At 43.8% G+C, this 18,163-nt stretch overlaps 1 protein-coding gene across 4 annotated transcripts in view; it reads right to left on the reverse strand.

Moving 5' to 3' along the window:
* rnf220a (ring finger protein 220a) overlaps positions 1 to 18,163 on the reverse strand; it is a 131,415-nt gene that overhangs the window by 28,948 nt on the left and 84,304 nt on the right. For all 4 annotated transcript variants that reach the window (XM_028427054.1, XM_028427052.1, XM_028427055.1 and 1 more), the window contains exon 3: positions 2,971 to 3,100. In XM_028427054.1, coding sequence (XP_028282855.1) covers positions 2,971 to 3,100 — 130 coding nt within the window. The remainder of the gene's footprint in view (positions 1 to 2,970; positions 3,101 to 18,163) is intronic.

Here is an 18,163-nt window from a genome sequence, read left to right on the forward strand (position 1 = left end):
GGGGGGGGGGGGGGGGGTGAAAGAAGACGGAAAACAAGAGAAAGAAAGAGAGGGAGTGATAGGAGAGTTGCTGTGCTGCCGCCTCTTCTCGCAGCTTCACACGTCTGTTTGCCCGGTTCTATGAATTTTTGATGGCGAGGGTTATGGGGCTAGAAAATCCAGCTGGCTGCCATGTCAAAGTAAGGAGAGGAGTGTGAAAATGAGCAGCACAGCAAAGCGAAACAAACACGGCAGACAAGCAGGAGGAAAAGAAGGCAGGAGGAAGGGACGAGGAATGAAAGACCCGATTTAAAATGTGCTGTGGTAATGAGGCAAGCGTGTGACGTTGGGAGGGACAGGGACAGGCGAGGGCATGTTGCAGTTCTACACTGCTTTGTCCCAGTATGTCAGACAGGGAAGTTGTTGTTACACTGACCTTGTCTGTGATAACATGAAGTTGGGCTAAAAGCTACAAGATCATAAACAGGAAGTAGTCAGAGGGTGGGTTTTATTATCAATAATTTGGAGGTAGTGCCACCACAACATGGTTAAATCTGCATCCATCCTATATAGACAGTCTGTGTTTGACTGACAGCCCCTCTCCTCCACTCCCTACCAGACAGAGAAAGACATAAAGATGAATAAGTCTTTTCTTGGTGGGAGCTGGGTTGGAATGGATGGAGGGATGGTGCTAAACTCAAGAAACTGATTGCTTTTTGCCTTTTTGTGTCATCTGGTATAGAGGTGGGGGCTTGCTCCAGTGGAGTCAAATTGATTATGGAGGAGGAGAAGGAGGGGAAGAAGAGGAGCAGAGGTATGAAGAGGAGGGGGTGATGGGGTATGTAGATTACTTTGCCCCCCCTGAGCCACCTGACGTGTACAGGGCATGATAGATTTCCATTTGCCAAACTCTATGTGTGTGTGTGATTTCTATGTCTGAACACGAAGAGCTGCAGCCCATGAACAAGTGACAGAGCTCAGAGTCACGAGAGGGGACAGGCTGGCAGTCACACACACCACACACACACACACACACACACATTTACAGAAAAAACATGGACAGATATGTACAGAAAATACCAGGTGGACACGCTTCTTCAACACACACACACACACCTCGTTTTCATACCCACGGCTCTTTCATTCAGCGAGCGCTGGTCATCATTAAAGGCAGATTTACTACAAATTGGACCAAATTCCCACTGTCACTTTCAATGATGGCAGCTACCTTGCAGAGAGAAGCAGCGGCAGCGTGTGTGTGCGTGTGTGTGCGTGTGTGTGTGCGATTTCGAATAAGGTTTTTGTGATATAACACACTTTCTGCCTTTCGCGTTTTATCTCCTATTCACATTCCTTCACACACATTCACTGACATTTTTGGTTTGCATGTGAAGCAGCACTTGTCAGAAAACATCTTGAATTGTTGTTCTATCCATCTCATGAGAGATGTCCTCTTTTATTTTTTCTTGTGGTGTGTGTATGGGTTAATAGCGAGTAGGTAAATCAGCCAGCCGTGACGTTAGCCACCATCCCATCTCACATAGGGATGATGCTATTTCCTTAAATAACTGTGTGGGTGTCAGACAGAGAGAGAGAGAGAGTATGTAGGGTCTAAGCTTCCTCTGGCTTGTATCGCAGACTCCCAGAGGGAAGGACAGACTACTAACCTTTATTAATTATTGAAACACACACACACAGACACACCTTGCTATATCACAAGATGATGGATGGCTCTCTTATCTGTTCTGTTCTGTTCTGTTTTGTCCTATTCTCCTATTTCCCTACATACAATCAACCTGTGATTATGTGATAAAAACGTCCATGTAATCACCACCATCACCTTCATCACCATGGTAGCAATTGGTGATGAAGATGATGAAGAGCGCCACAGATGTCATAGAAAAACTGGCACATGCATCCTTTTTCTCCTTGTAAAGTTACAGTAGGTCAGTGTTTTTGTTCTTAAAAGGCTGATTTTAAACTCACAGGAGAAATGGAAAAGGTGACGTGAGGTCACAGGGAAATAACAGAATAAGGGTGGTAGGAAACAAAAGACATTAGGAGGACATACAGACAGCGGAAAAGAGTAAGGATGAATCACAGGAGATGGAAGGGAGGACAAAAAATAAGGGAGGAGTGTGCATAGTGATGGCAGAAAAAGGACAGCATATGAGGCGGGTGGATGGTGGCGGGGGTGGGGGGTGCTGGTGTGTAAACGGGGGGTAAATGAAGTGTGATTTCCACGTGGGGTGACGCTATCTGTTGCCCTGTTCCTCCAGGTTAATGGGGACTATCATAAAGCTGGGCCGCTTAGGTGGACACCGGGTCACGCACACCCACACATAGGCCACAGGCGTAGGTACACAAACACACGCACATATATACACACAGCCAGACGTGCGGTCAAGGTGAAATATGGATCCTAATGGTTGTGTCCCATCGTTAAAAGGGCTTGGAGTTGATTTATCCATCGTAAAACAGCTCGTGCGACTGCCATGAGGAGAAGAAGGGAGCTGCGGCGAACTTGAGGTCACAGGTTTGAATCCTAATCCCCGGAGGAAACACTTAGCTTTGCGTTGACGACGGCGTGCCTCTGCCTTTTATGCAGATTTATGGCACAAAAATCTCTGCTCAGAAAAGAAATATGGAGCCTGACATGAAAGCTGAGCCGAAGTAGAGCTCATGCCTTATTGCCTAAAGATTACCCGAGCTTTATGAGCCAGGAAGGTCTTAAAAACTGTTTACCAAATTATTCAAGGACGTAATGAGACATACTAAGTTGATTTACCAGCCTTATTATAAATAGAGTTATGGCATACCCTGACATTTTTTGGGATGTTAGATTACAGTATTGATTTAAAAAAGGGAGCAATTAGTTTAACAGAATATAGAATATGTTGCTGAAAGGAAGCGTTTACAAAGCTTAGCTGGCGATTCTGATTTGTGCTAAGCTTGGCTAAGTGATATCAGATTTGTGTTTATAAGACCTACCTGAGGCATACGGAAGCTAGTCGATCTATCTCTGTCTCCATGTGCTCCTGTAGCTCCCCGGGCCTGAGCAGCACCTGGCAGATGGGACAGACTGGAGCCTGGCTATCATACAGGGACATCTTCTTTTTACCTGGAGACACAGACAAAGGAGACAAAAAAGATGAGTACAGATATTAACAGGACAAACAAGGCCGAGGCACCCAAACACTTCTTGTATTCAGACACATTATATCCAGCTATAAAGTTTTGACAGAGTCTCTAATGAATCTCAATAGGCTGCCAATAATCAGATTTCACGTTGAATCCGCTCCACAGAAAGATGTATAAATAACTATATAAGATTACTGTAGTGCTGCATTACACACGTAGTGAAAGAATGCCGTACGGTCTCCATTGTGTAATGCTGCTCTCAGGTCAGAGCAGGGGGTGGCGGTGTTGGGGAGTTAAAGAAGTGTCTGCCATGGATGAGATAATGCTGTATAGAGTCTGCCAACACTACCTCACTTCATTGTCCTTGATCAGCAGGGCACAGGGTGGGGCCCACCTGTTAGTGTGTTAGCGCGTGTGTCATTGTGACTCAAGAGTGTGTAGTAGAACGTGTGCATCTGGAGCCTTTGTGTGACTGTGTGTGTGTATAGCAGTATACATCCTACCTTTCAAAGTTTACCTTTGAGTCTGTCTGAGTTAAAAATAACATCCATTGAAATTGTATCAGTGCTCAATGTTGGAGGACACTTCCTGATTTCCTGTATTTAGCCAATCAAATGGGCTTTTTTTAGCCCTCAAACAATTGTCTCCACCTCGGCCAGGACATCCCGTTTAGACTGCTTGTCACCACGGTAACAAGAGGGCCAGGTAGGGGGACTCCCTTTTACACACAAACACACACTTACTATACATACACATGGAGGGTTAATGGGACATGAATCCTCACTCACATATTGGTCTGTCAGGACAGTTTCCTGCAAGAAGACTCGCACGAGACACCTAGTAAGGGAACACACACACACACTGCTGCCCTCCTCCTCCCTTTTATTCTCAGAGCGTGTGTGTGCATACAAGCCTCCTATTCTCCGGCATCGCTGCTTAACAGAGCCCACAGCAGTGGACACATTAAGTGACTTTGAAAAATAGGTAATCGATTACCCTCCCTCACTGTCTTTTTTCACACCTATCCCTCTCACACACTTTCTCTCCAGCATTATCCATTTCTAATTTTCTGCTTCCTACTATCAATTCATATGATTCGTTTCTTTCTTCTCCACATTTCCCATCCTGTCTTGCTCTCCACTCATCTCTTTATCTTTTCTCCCCCTCTCTACCTTTTTGCATGCTCCACCTTTCTCCTTCTTGCATATTTACCTTTCTCTTTCTCGTTTCTCCATCTCTCTCACCACATACACACTGACATACACACCTCCTTCTCCCCTCAAACACCTCCTTCTCCCCTTTGCTGCTTTGACAAGATAATTTGAAGCCGCCACAGCAAACAAAGAACGATCCCACTTCCCGTGTGTGGCTGTTTCTATTCTGCAGACAGTCCTGGAGGTCGTAGCCACACACACTCACTCACACACAAATATGCCTGATCATTTTTCAGGCTTTTGTAAAGTCGAAAAGTGTAAATGCACAGAGCGAGTGTACTTTTTGCATTTCCTCATGATGTGATTTTCTTTTGTGTTGTGACACATTCTGTATGAATAAGACTTTTTTTCATAATGGTAGACTGATGATAAAAACACAGACACAACAGCCAGGTAAAATATCACAGAATTCAACTATTTCCTCTGCCAGTGATAGCACTTAAAATGTTTCTGTTTTTTTTTCTTCATGTGCCTTTTCCAACTTGGTTGCTGTCATCCTTTCTTGTCACACTTCTTATGTTTCTATCCTTTCTCTTCTATTTTTCCCTCTCTTTGTCAAATGCTCCCTGAGGAAAGTGAGTGATGGGGACAGGCAAATGGACAGATAAATCCTGGGGAGGAGAAGAGGAGAGAGAGAGAGAGAGAGAGAGAAGGGGGGTGGCATGGGCTGGAGTGTTGATGTGATGCGATGTCGCACACCAGGCTTGTCAGCCCCTTTAAAGATGATTAATGTTGGGGCAACACACACACAAACACACACACACCTCGATGTCCTGCTTTAGACCTCACAGCTCAAACACACACTCACCCTGCGGTGCAACAAAGGAGCGTTTAATCTCAGGGAGCACAGGGGAGGAGAAGGCACCGGAGTCAGGGAAGGTGGAGGGGAAGAGGATGGAGTTGAGGAGACGGCTGGACAATAACAAGGAAATAGGCCTGACAGGACTTTTTAGTGTTGAGATTCCTCAGTGAAATGCCAGTTGGCGAAGCAAACGAGGGATGGATGGATGAACGAACGGAGGGAGGAGAGACATAAAAAGGTGTGCATCCCCCTGACAGCCATGATGGAATATAGGCCTGATCCCCCCTAATGTGCCAAGATGGATCGTCTCATCTCTCTCTCTCTCTCTGACTTTCTCTCCCTCTCTGAATCCTTCCATCTGTCTTCACTCTCTCCCTCTATCTTCTATTTCCCTTTTGTTTCCCTCTTTAGATCCATGTCTCTTTTTTCATTCCTTCCTTATTTCCCCCATCACCTCCTCTTCTCCTTTTCACCCCTGTCACTTGATCCACTTAATGGTGCTCACTGGTTTTGTTCATGTCACAAAACAATAAGTCACCCAGCTGGCAGGAAGCATATCCTCTGACTTTCTGTATCTCCAGTCTGATTTATTTACTGGCTGTTGTAGCACTGACATAACACTTTGGCTGGTCTTACACAACACACACTGATTCCTTTCCTAGTTTAGCTCTGGGACTTTGCCAGCTGGAGTAAGACTGAACATAAAGCCTTCATACAGAAGTATTTCATGTTTCCTAACCTGGTGTTTAATATGAAATGTGTCCTTGATTAGGCTTTTATATGCTCACACTTTAGAAAATAATGAGAGAAGTCACACATACAAACAGGAGTAGTCAGGCAATTATAGAGAGCAGATGGAGAGGAGGAGAAAGCTAGACCATATGGAAGAGTGGAGAGCAAAGAGGAAGAACCTCCCTCCCTTTATCCTGTTACTTCCTCTCATAGATTTATATTGTTTAGCTTCTCTCCTGATATTCTCCTTGTCTTCATGTTTTTAATCCATGTTTTTCTTATATTACCTGAACCTTTCCTTCCTTCCTGCCTACAGGACTGCTTTCGGCTCTTTCTTCCTTCATTTGTGCACCTATTAGATACCCATCAAAAAATCTATGGCCAGTTTCACAGGGTCTGCAGCTAAAAGCTAATACAAAAATTGTCAAACTCATCATGAAACAGCTTTAATCCCTTTTATCACTTAAAGCAGAAACTTTCATCTTTTTTTTTATTTTTTTTGAAAAACTTTTTCTCCTCTCTTTTCCTTGCTGTCTCTCAGTGTCTCTCTCTCCCCTCTCTCTCTCTCCCTCTGTTGCTTTGGTCCAGATGAAGTGGGAATCAATAGATGCTAGATAGTGCCGGCTCCCAGTCACCGACTACAATGAGTGGAGGTAAAAAGGCCACCTCCAGAGAGGACAGGGATTGTCGGCTCAATACTCGCTCTCAATGGGACCAGAGATAAAACACCATTTGGGGTGTCCACACGGCTCAATGGGCTAAGAGGCAGAGCATGTACACACGGCGCTGTGGGTCCAAATCCCATTTAATGACCTGTATTGCGTGTCATCTCTTCACTTTTATCTCGGCCGATGTTCAGTATCTTCAGGAAGCAGGAGATTGGTGTACATTGAACTTTACGTCAGCGCTGAGACTGATTTATTTCAAGTTCTGGTTGGCTCAATATTGTGTCATAGCGATCAGAAATGTAATCGATATAAAAGCTCTGTTTTAAAGAGTTTCAAGTCGAACTTGGAGAGAACGCAACAGAAATGTTTGACTTTCCCTGAACTTGATCATTTTCCATCTTTTATATCTTCTGTAAGGAATTGAATTGACTTGTAAATTATACACACAATCAGCTAATGAGCACTGAGCATGTAAACTGGTTTTAAACACAACAATAAGAGCCCGAAAAGAGGAAGGCCAGTTTTATGGGCTGGCACATATAATGTGTGATTGTGCACTTGCAAAACACACAGGCACATTTCCCAAATGGAATTACAAAGTGTCTACATGTGGAGGCTGTTTTCTGTCCTTGAACAACTGTCTTACGTGTGTATACACACACACACTTCCATTTTCCCTCCTTGTTGTTCCCCTAAATGAGTTTTCTGACATGCATCAAGTGTTTATGCTTGCTACCCCTCTTCTCTCGTCTCCCCCACCTCCTCTTTTTTTCCTCCCCTCCCTCCCCTCTGCGTTTGCCCGGCCGGTTAGCTATAACACCCGCCAACATCGGTAAACAAGGAAATCTCTCAGCCGCGGCCCAGCATGTAACCGCATTACCGCACCCGATAACCTCTTCAAATAATGTGCGATAAGGGGAATTTGATTTGATTCACGAAAGGGAAAGAGGGCCACTTCTGCTCCCCCTCCAATCTCTTCCTTTTGCTTTCCTTTATTTCCTCCATTCTCGTTCTCTCCCTTCACCCCACCATCTTCTCCTCTTCTTCTTTTCACTTAGCCCTGAGGGTCCAGGCCTCCTCCTCCTCCTCCTCCTTCTCTTCCTCCCCCCTTTGCATTTTCCCCTTCTCCAGAATGACACCGCCTCGCATCCGCAATCAAATAAATCCCGCTAAGGTGTCAGCCTTCATTTCGACTCTCCCCTGTCTTCTCCCCCGACCACTGCAAGGTGAGGTGAGAGGGGCCCCGTAAAGCCATCATCTCCATAATGGCAAATATGAGCCCTAAAGCCCAAAACCAGGGGCCGTATTAACACAAATGGGACCAGCAAGGTGTGTGTGTGTGTCTCCAACTGAGGTGATATGGTTTTTTTCTTAAGTGAGCTGTGATTTAAGCAGGCCAGACACTAGGCTGATCACTGCTTATGTGTGTGTGTGTGTGTGTGTGCAAAACAGATGAGGCTGTGTGGCTCATTCAGAGGACATTTGATGAAATGGAACGGGGGTCAACTTCAGTTTGCCACCCGGGCTGCTTTGCGTTACTTGGTGCATGTGTGCGTTTCCTATGTCTGTCTGACCGTGTGTGTGTGTGTGTGTGTGTGTGCAGTCTGCACTCTCTGACAGTGATACATGGCGCTTTTAAATAGCACTCCTCCACGCCCTGCTCAAAACTCATCACCAGGCTCTTTCACTATCCTTCCCTCGATCCCTGGGGTTGTCACTTTTAGAAAAGCAAATGAAATGTCGCCACAGAGGAGAGGAGGGATGAGGAGGTGGTTGGATTGAAGGATAGAAGGGGGAAAGGTGGTGTGTGTGTGTGTGTGTGCGTGCAGTGCAGTGTGGATGTGTTTGATGCCCGTTCAAGTCAAGAGACTCTAAATGTAGGTGAACAAAAAGGAGAGTGAATAAATGGAAGATGCGTTTGTTTAACATGCACAGGACATTTATCACTGTTTTTATGCAGATTATCATTGTGTCAGTGGGAAAATATTTAGGATCAATGGAAAGCAGTTCATTGTTCCTAAGTACAAACAAAAAAATGTTAAGGATTCAATAAATAAATGTAATAAAAATGTATATGCTGGAAAAATGAAAAGCCAAATAGATCAGCACATAAGTCATCAGCTGCCTGGATTGACCATACACTGATAAATGGTCATCTGATGATTCCTCTGTGTGTGTGTGTGTGTCAGCATGTGTAATGCAGCTTTTACTCCTGGGACCCCTTTGGGCACGCATGTGTGTCTGTCTCAAAGACAGCAGTGCGATGCAAGTGAGGTTATCTCCAACTACTGACAGCTGTTTATTCAATCAATCACCTTGTCAGTGTGTGTGTGAGTGTGTGTGCATCAGCGAGACAGCGATGAGAGAGGAAGGTAGTAAAGCTGGATCCATACTCCGCGAGACAAAGACATTTTTCCCCCCTGCAGACGTTACGCCCACAAAATGACGTCATTTTTTGTCTCTGACCGCCCGCTGATCCGCACTTTTGTGCACAGGGTCCGGGCCGAACTTTGTCTTTCAAGGCTGTGCGGCAACCATGCTGTGATTGGTCGGAATTTATTGTGGGCGTGATGAAAGTGGAGAAGCGCAAGAGCCTCTCCAGGTATGTGTAAACAGCACTGATTCAACAGATTTAGATAAGACCATACTGGTTTGCATGATGAGCAATAAAAGAAAGAAAGAAAGGCAAGTCAGGGTGATTTGTCACCAATAACTCCAGACAGCCGTTCACACATACCAGATGGTGACTGTTATTACCATTCTATATACTCCTACATACCCGGGCATAACAGGCTCGTTAACAATGTCTGTATATCTTTGCTATTGTTACTTTTAATGTCGCATCTTCACAGCTCATCACCGGACAGTTTGAAGTATCGCAGGCACATTGGAACACAGTAGATGTGCAAATGTGGTCATAAAGGCACAAACACTGAATCTTTGCTATTGTTACTTTTAATGTCGCATTTTCACAACTCATCGCCGGACATCTCACGCTGTTGCAGGCACCCTCTCTGTGTAATGCCCTCTTGCCATGGCACAAGTCCTTGTGGTGTGTTAAAAAACTCAGTAAAGTCTTTCCTTATAGTTTAGTGGGCGGGCCGTATGAGGAGTTCTGCACACACGCGTCTCGCGGAGTATGGTACCTCAGTGCGGAAAAGACCTTTTTTTGTATCTCTTACCACCCGTGGAGCGCGTTCTCCGCTCTTTGTCTCGCGGAGTATGGATCCAGCTTTAGGAAGTAAATTAATGGAGCATTAACCAAGCACTGACCCACACAGAGCAGAGGCACAAGCAGCAGCATAAGGCCCAAACTCAATCCTCATGCACTATAAATCCCTATACATTTTTAAACTAGAGTTTATTTTTGCTTAATTTGCACTGTGTGATTAATAATGAAAAATGTAATTAATCATTAATATTAAATGATTTTGCATTGCAAATCTGAATCCTAAAAAAAGGAACTTTTTGTTTTTAGCCATGCACGTGCATTTAGTACATCTTTACCGCACTTGCTGTTTATAATTAAGACCACAGGAAAAAAACGGCTTCTACTGACCTCTGCCCTGTCTCTGCTGACTGACTCCATTCTATTTCTCCTTCCTCAGCTGTGCAGAGAAGGGAGGAGGAGGAGGAGGGATACCTAGCAGTGGGAGGTGTGGGCGTGAGGCCTGTCGGCACTCATTTCCATCCCAAAGGGCCCAATCACGACAGGAACATGCCGTGTCAGTGGGCAAACAGGGAACATCAGCATGTTTGAAGTAGACACCCTGAGTCAGCCGTAATCACCACACACACACACACAGACAGCTTGTGTGTGTTATATAATGGCTCCTGGGAAACTTTCAATACATATGGAACCATACTGCGTAATGTTACTGAATAAAATTGGTCACTTTTGCAGCCGTGTGTTCGTAATAAAAATTAAAATGCAGAATACCTCATTTGATTTAACATCACCATGTAATAAGCAAATATGATAAAGTATAAAAAAAACCCATAAGACTTTCCACTCTTTGGCTTCCTCTCTGACTGTGTAACAGCCCTATCTGGTAAAAATCTCCTACAGATTCCTTATCTCTATCTCCTTTTCTTTCCTCTCTCCATTCCTTTGATTCGCCTCTCTCGCCGCCTCTCATTATCTCTCTCCCTGCTGCTTTCATATGGTCTAGCGGCTGAATTAATTACCAAAGCCAATTAACGCTAGATTGGCTGATGTTTTAACTAATTAGCTTTAATGAGGGTGCTGCTGCTGCCTGCACTGTGTTAATTGAATCCTAACAGCGGAGGAGGCAGCCTGTGGAAGCAGAATGAGAAGGACGGATGGAGGCCTGTGCACAATCACGCGCAGGTTGTTATTGATAATATTCAGAGCGCGTCGCTGTGCCACCCACCCTGTTGTTGCTGCAGCTTTATCATTAACATTATTGGCCTTTTGTACAAGGCACCTATACTCACAGAAAAAAAGAAAGAAAGGAAGAAAGAGCATTCTATTAAAAATGATTATCTTATATCAGTGTGTGTGTGCTCCTTTCATTTGCTGGATAAAAGTTTGTCTTTGCTAACTAGGTTTTGCTAATACGAGTCATATCCTCGGTGTGTGTATCTCCTGGTTATTCCTAGCTATATTTGTTATTGCAAAACGTGTCTGGCAAAGAGGAGCAGCAGATTAAAATCTTAGATCAATGTCATGCCGTCCCCTTAGCAGCCGGATTACCTGCTACATACCTGAACTCCATTCTCACCTGCCTTGTGATTGCAGGATCATAGGAGATGAGAGGTGACATGTGTGCATTGATTTGAAAGGTGGATATCGCATAAATTCCACACTGTGTCTATAGAGAGGAGTTGTGAACATTTCACATTGCAAGAATATTAAGGCCTTTATTGTGTCCAAAAAGCTCTTCCACGTATAAATATGGCTAACCATGACTGTAATAAATCACATTGATTGTAAATTACCATAAATCCCCCACCTTAAATCAATAACTATTGAGACATGAACAACATTTGATAACAGTATCTACATCCTTTCTGTGTCACTCTGTCTTCTCCCAATGCTGCAGATCTGAGACATTGTCTGAGGTGGCTATAAAAATCTGCATGGCCGTGTAAAAGGCTTAATGATTTTAAAGTTACAAGAGAGAAGAGCCTGCAGTTTGTCTCATCCATCAAGTCTAGCACCGCCGCCTTCGCCAAATGGCCCTGCCACCTAACCTGGCGCTTAGCAATGCAGGGCCAAATACGCCCCCCCCCCCCCTTTCGCTCCCCTCTCTACCGTTTTGTCTTAGTCCCACTTAGACTACATTATTTCTTTCCCAACACTTCGTATCTCTTTCACCTTCTCAGTGTCACCTTCTATTTTTCAATGTCTTCAGAGGTATTTGTATTAGTGTGTTTTGTAGGCCTAAGCAGCACAATGTGTGACAGGAGTCTGAGAGAATTTTGGTTTTCAGTTTTGGTATATGGTAAATGACACTTAATATTAAAGTATCAATAAGACTCACTGGCTTTATTTTATTGACTGATAGAATAAGCCTTAAGAACACCTTAAGTGGAATTAACCTAAAATTTTCCCCTTTATCTACGTTTTAATGTCAAGGAGTTCAAGCCAAAGGTTCTCTGTAACCCCTCACCTACAGTAAGGATACACTGACATAAACAGTAATCAATAGCATCACTTATAACTCAGAATCTGAGAAATCAGGTTACAGTGAGAGATTAGACTGAATGAGGACAAAGAAGCAACATGATGTCACAACATGCATCAATTATACGAAAATATTTCTGTGTTTTGACAATAATTTATCGTTTTCTACTCCTTCTCCTTCCAGGCACATATCAAATACATGCTAATTCTTAGATAAATCCAAACACGTTTTCTCTCTCACACACACACACACAGATGTGGGCATGTACAGGAGATGATCGGGAGATTTTCTTCTTCCCATCGTCTGCTCATCTGTCAAACGGCACACACAAAGGCACTGAGAAGAACCACAACTGCAGGACTCGGTGCACTTTCTCTGTTACTTACAAATAAATGTGACAGACAGAGAAACTACAGCTCAAGCCCATGCAAACAATTAAGAAAAGAGACACGTCTCACAATACAGGACTTTCACAAAACTTGGATCTATAGCTGTCATTTAGATTTTTATGGTTTCCGTGATGTCATTCAGACGAACTAACAGCAGTAAACACATACACAGACATACAGCCTTGGTGACAACAATAGCCAAATGTAAATCAGATAAGAAAGATGAAATTGAACAGCCATTCAAATAGCCCCATTTAACTCTTAAAACCTTGTGAGCCTTTTGTACAGGAGATGCTGTTGTTGGTGTGTGTGTGTACACGTGCATGTGCTTGTCAGCTATTGAGAAGAACCTATTTCCTCTTGCAGAATCCCTGGCTCTAAATGATGGATTGATATCTCTCTCGCTGTGGATTATGTGTGTGTATATGTGTGTGTGTGTGTGTAACTGGCCCTCTCAGCCTCTTGCTGCCTCTCCTCTCAGGCCCTTATCAGCTCTTGTCACAAACAGAGGATAGGGGATAATCCTTCATACAAGGGGAGCAGTCTGGCCCTTCCATCTATCTAGCTGTCTGTCTAGCTGTCTGCTATATTACCCCTCTCGCCGGAGTGTCACCGGAATAGAAATCAAACGGACACAAAGCAAACTTCCCCTCATCTCGGTAATCTCTGTTGGCATGGCTCAGATGGCGAGTTTGATGAGAACAAGAGTGTGAGTTGTGGTCAGAAAGTTTGCTGCATTTACAGTGTACAGACATAAAAGTTGGGAACTTTCTTTAGAGAAAAACAAGCTACAGCCTCTTTGAAAAAAATGACTGCAACCCAGATAATGAAAACTTTCCTAAGTTTCCCCCCGGTCACGCCTACGCCTCTGGGTGCTGTGTTGTGGGTTTGGTTGCCTGCCATGTCCTCATGACAGCGGGTGCTGCGGGTCACTCAGAGTTCCAAGAATCAGAGTGGTCCCTGGCACCGAACTGGATCAGACTGCCAGAGTCTGCATGTGAAAACATGACTTTCACAAGAACTCATGACGTCACAGAGAATCCAGTGATACACCACTCACACAACTATAATTTATACAAGCATTTTTTTGTTCTAAAATGAGACTTTAAGACCAATAAAACTAAATGAAATTACACGAAAACATTACAACAAATTGTTACCCACAGTGACTTGTACCACCAAAATAAAAACCCAATCCAGATGGAAAAATCAAGTCCCCTTACTATGTTGGTTTATCTTAAAATACACAAATACTGTAAACCAACATTCCAGTCTGTGAGATGCATCCCTCCATCTGTCTGTCTGTCTCTTATTTTCTATAAATACACTGCAGAAGGGTAAATGTATAAAATACACTTGACACTTGAGATGAGCACACCAATGATGTCTATCTGTTGAAGTGGGGTATTGCACAGGTCACACCTGAGGCTATTTTGTGCGTGTGTGTGTGTGTGAGACACATGATGGCATCACACAGCTGCAATTGGACATCATTGTGATCTTTATCAATCCGCTATCTCTCTGCTCTACAGGACTCTGCCTATCAAGCCTTCCTTCTCATTTCCTTTCCACTTCTCTCCGTACTCCATGTGCATGGTGATTTAACGTTGTCCAATAGAGGGGGATGTTTCACTACACTTTGCTCTTTCTAGGCCTTTTGCATTGTCTTCTTTGAAGTAGTAATGTTCTGTAAAATGTCTCATGATTTGGTCTACACCTTCATTTTAAGGTGCTTCCCTAAAATGTGTCATTTTCATCCAGATTAATAGGAATCCAATGTTTTTTTAAACAAGCATATTTACTTCTTGCATTAAATATACATACATATAGAACAATTTTCTTTGCCATAGAAGCCTAATGAAGACATAAAAGTTAAAATGATAAAATGAACTTTACAAGCTGCAAATGTTTCAGAAATGTGTCATTATGAGTCATTGTTTTAACACTCAACGCATGTTTTCAAAGTTATGTGAGGAAAAAATGTCTGAAAATATAATGTGCTAAACACTACATTATCATTAAATTGTTATTGATTTTCTGAGCTTATAAAAAGTTCTTTATTCTTCTACAATTTTCTCCAGAATCAAAAATCTCATAGGTCGTTGTCACTATGCAGTTTGTCTCAACCCAGATATCTTCTGGATGGAAACAACACACACACACATATAGTTGAGGGGACAGGTCTGCAGCCTGAATCAATAGAAAATTAAAGAGACTGAAATGGTTTCTGCTCACATATTAACCTTCCTTCTCTTTTCTCCTTTCTTTCCATCATCCCTCGCTCACTTTCTCGGTCTTTCTCTCGCTCTGTGTGTTGCCCTCCCCTAATAGCCATTGCCACTGATGACAACAGTGCTTCAAACAACCTGAGTGTAGGTTTTAGAGACAGAGTAAGAAGAGATGTGGTTTTTTTGAGTCTGAGCTTTACAAACAGGGGGGGGGGGGAGAGAGAGAGAGAGAGAGAGAGAGAGAGAGAGGTGAGATGGTTGGATGGAGGGATCGGTGAAAGGATGGGGGAGAGCAGTAATAGCACAGAGACGACAGGGGCTTTGGATACTCTCCCTCTCTTTGGACACACACACACACACACACACACACACACACACACACACACACCGTCTGGGGACTCAAATCTCAGAGCAATTTTCAGGCCGGATGATTGGCAGCTTGATGTGTATTCTTCCCCTACAAGACTGGCTGATAACTCCAGCTATCCCATTCCACCTCACCATCCCTCCCTTTCTCCCTCTCTGCTCTCTTTCTCCCACTCTTGCCACTTTTTTTTGTGACACTGTGACTCACTCAACGACCCCCCCCTCTCCCACATCCCCCCCACCCCTTAGCCTGACCCCCTCCTTCTACCCTCTCCCATCCCTCTCTCCATCCTTCTACCACCACCCCCCTACCCCCTGCCCCTCTCTCTGGGCCTGTTGTGGGACTATTACAATGACAGAGGCGATAAGGGACATTTATCACATGTGCGGCAGGGTGAGCAAGAGAAAGCCCTCAACAGGTCTAGAGGGAGGAACACACACACACACACACACATTTCACACACACAGCGTGTATGTTTATGCACAAGAATACAGACAAATAAATAGTCAGATATATGCTTATACTCTCTCTCTCTCACACACACACACACACACACACAGAACGTAACGGTGAATCATCCTTTTCCCCATTTTGTATTTTGCAGTTGACTGAGGCCAATTCCCCATAATTCAATACAGTTGAAAAATGAAACCCTGGTAAATCGCTACAGCGATTTTACAGATCCCCGCTTATCCTCATAATTCATTATTTCCAAACTGTAACAACATTACATTTCATTTGTAATGCTTCGCCTGCCTCAGCCATTTGGCAATTGTTATATCTTATTGTTTTCCCTCTCCAAGGGGGAGAAAAGTGAGTTACTGGGGAAGAAATGGAGGCCGGCTGGGCGGCGGGTGCTCGCTCCTTCACTGCATATCTACCTGTTTGTCTGTCTCCCTGTAGCTGCCTGCCCTGTCTTCCTCTCCACCCATCTGTCTGTCTGTCTCACTAACTATCTGCATGTGGTGACAATACACAGGCCACAGTGAACAAATGAGAACAGAGTCGTTGTCCTTATTGTGGTCAAGTGATAATGAGCCTATTGTTTGCATCCTTATGGACTAACAGGGACTGACTGGCTTATTGTCTCGCAGCGTCGTGGTACAGTCGGATCCACAGCTGGATCGGCGTAAAGCAGAGACTGGCACGAGGACAGAGTGAGGAAGAGGAGGAGGTATAAGAAGGAGACAAGATATATGGCGGTGAAGGGAAGGCCAGGAGTGAAGAGGTCGGTGAGGAAAATTGTTGAAAGTGAAATAAAACTATAATCAGAACCATGGACACATGGAGACCTACAACACATAGTGTAAGAGCCTTTAAGGAGGTTCTGCAGCAGGTGAGGTCTCCAACCTAGACAGACTGTTATTATGAACTTGTGTCATGACAGCTACATTTCAGACTTTGTACTCTCTAATAGAGAATTAAAATGTTTTTATAACTGAAGCAGAAAAAAATACATTTTAATAACACTTTGCAATATAAAAGTTCAACCTATAGCTTTTGTCAGTACTGCAGAGAAATATCCTTTCACAGCAGGTACTGCTTGTTGTCTGGAGAGGTGTGTTTGCAATATTTACAGCGTTAAAAAAACATTCTTCAAATGGGGAAAAAAATCACTCAGATCAAATACTGGAATAGCTATTAATCTGAGAGCTAAAAACACGCTTTGATATCTCTCTCTCTCCCATCACACACACACACACACACACCATCCTTTCTGTAATCCTCCATTTATCACAGCAGTAGCCACTCTCCAGCCCTGCCCATGTTACTGTACCCTGTCACACTGCTGGCTAAACAAACTGCTCCTTGATGTATGAGGGCCTACACCGGCCATAAACTTATTCACTTTTAACCAGCGTGCTACCGGCTTACTGTGGCCAGACATCACCTTTACAATGTGTGTGTGGGTGTGTGTGTGTGATAGCGTATGAAAACTGCCAGTGAGAAATTAACCCCCTGGGTACTGCTTCATAACTCACTCCTCTTTTTTCTTTTTTCTCTTTTTCCCCTCCCAATTCATCTATCTTTATTCTGCAGGCCAGGCATTAGTCCTGTATCTATTACCCATTAGTGTGTGTCTGTATGTGTGTGTCTTTGACAATAGAGGAAATGTCTCAGTGTGAGGAGGAGAGAAGAAAAAGAAGAATTGCGGGTCTTATATGTCTTGCTGGACGACAAGCAGTTTCCTGTTGGTAAGTGAATGGGAAGGGAAAGTGTGGACATCAGTCTCATAAGGTCTCTCTCCTCTCCTCTCCTCTCCTCTCCTCTCCTCTCCTCTCCTCTCCTCTCCTCTCCTCTCCTCTCCTCTCCTCTCCTCTCCTCTCCTCTCCTCTTATTTTTTAATTGAGTAAATGCAGATAAGAGTGTGAGAGTGTAAAGCTATAATCATCATCAGATTTTGTGTTCACACTTGTGATGTTGGCACCATGGCATGTCACAGCCCACACCTATTTCCCTGTTTTCCCATGGTGCTTTGCTTTTTTTTATTGACTATATGAATTTATTGTCTCCAGTCAGTCTGGAGTCAATCCAATGACGCACTAATCTGGTAGAACACGATTAACGATTAATTGAAAGCTGCAGCGTTATCAATACACATACAGTACGCACAGCAGGGAGACGTGCACGTATGCTGGCACAAAACATGCAAACAAGCACAAATGAAAGAATACAAATTTCCCCCCAACTGACACACACACATCAAGCATTACCACCTAGCACACACAGCTAGTAAAGGTTAATTACATAGCTTTTTTTTTCCCCAGCGTTTTATGACTACAGTAAGTTGTAGCTACATGGGGCCCCTTCTTATCAAGCAATAAATTCATTAGTGGCTAACACACCTCACTGGGGCAGCTCATTTAGTTCTGACAAACAAGATTAGAAGACAGAAAGGGCAAGAGGGTGGATCTGGACGCAGGGATCTGAGATCACACCACACAGGGCCTTTACACACACTGGAAAACACTGTCATTTAAATGGGCTATTA

Source organism: Parambassis ranga, chromosome 17 (genome assembly GCF_900634625.1).
Source record: "Parambassis ranga chromosome 17, fParRan2.1, whole genome shotgun sequence".
NCBI lineage: Eukaryota > Metazoa > Chordata > Actinopteri > Ambassidae > Parambassis > Parambassis ranga.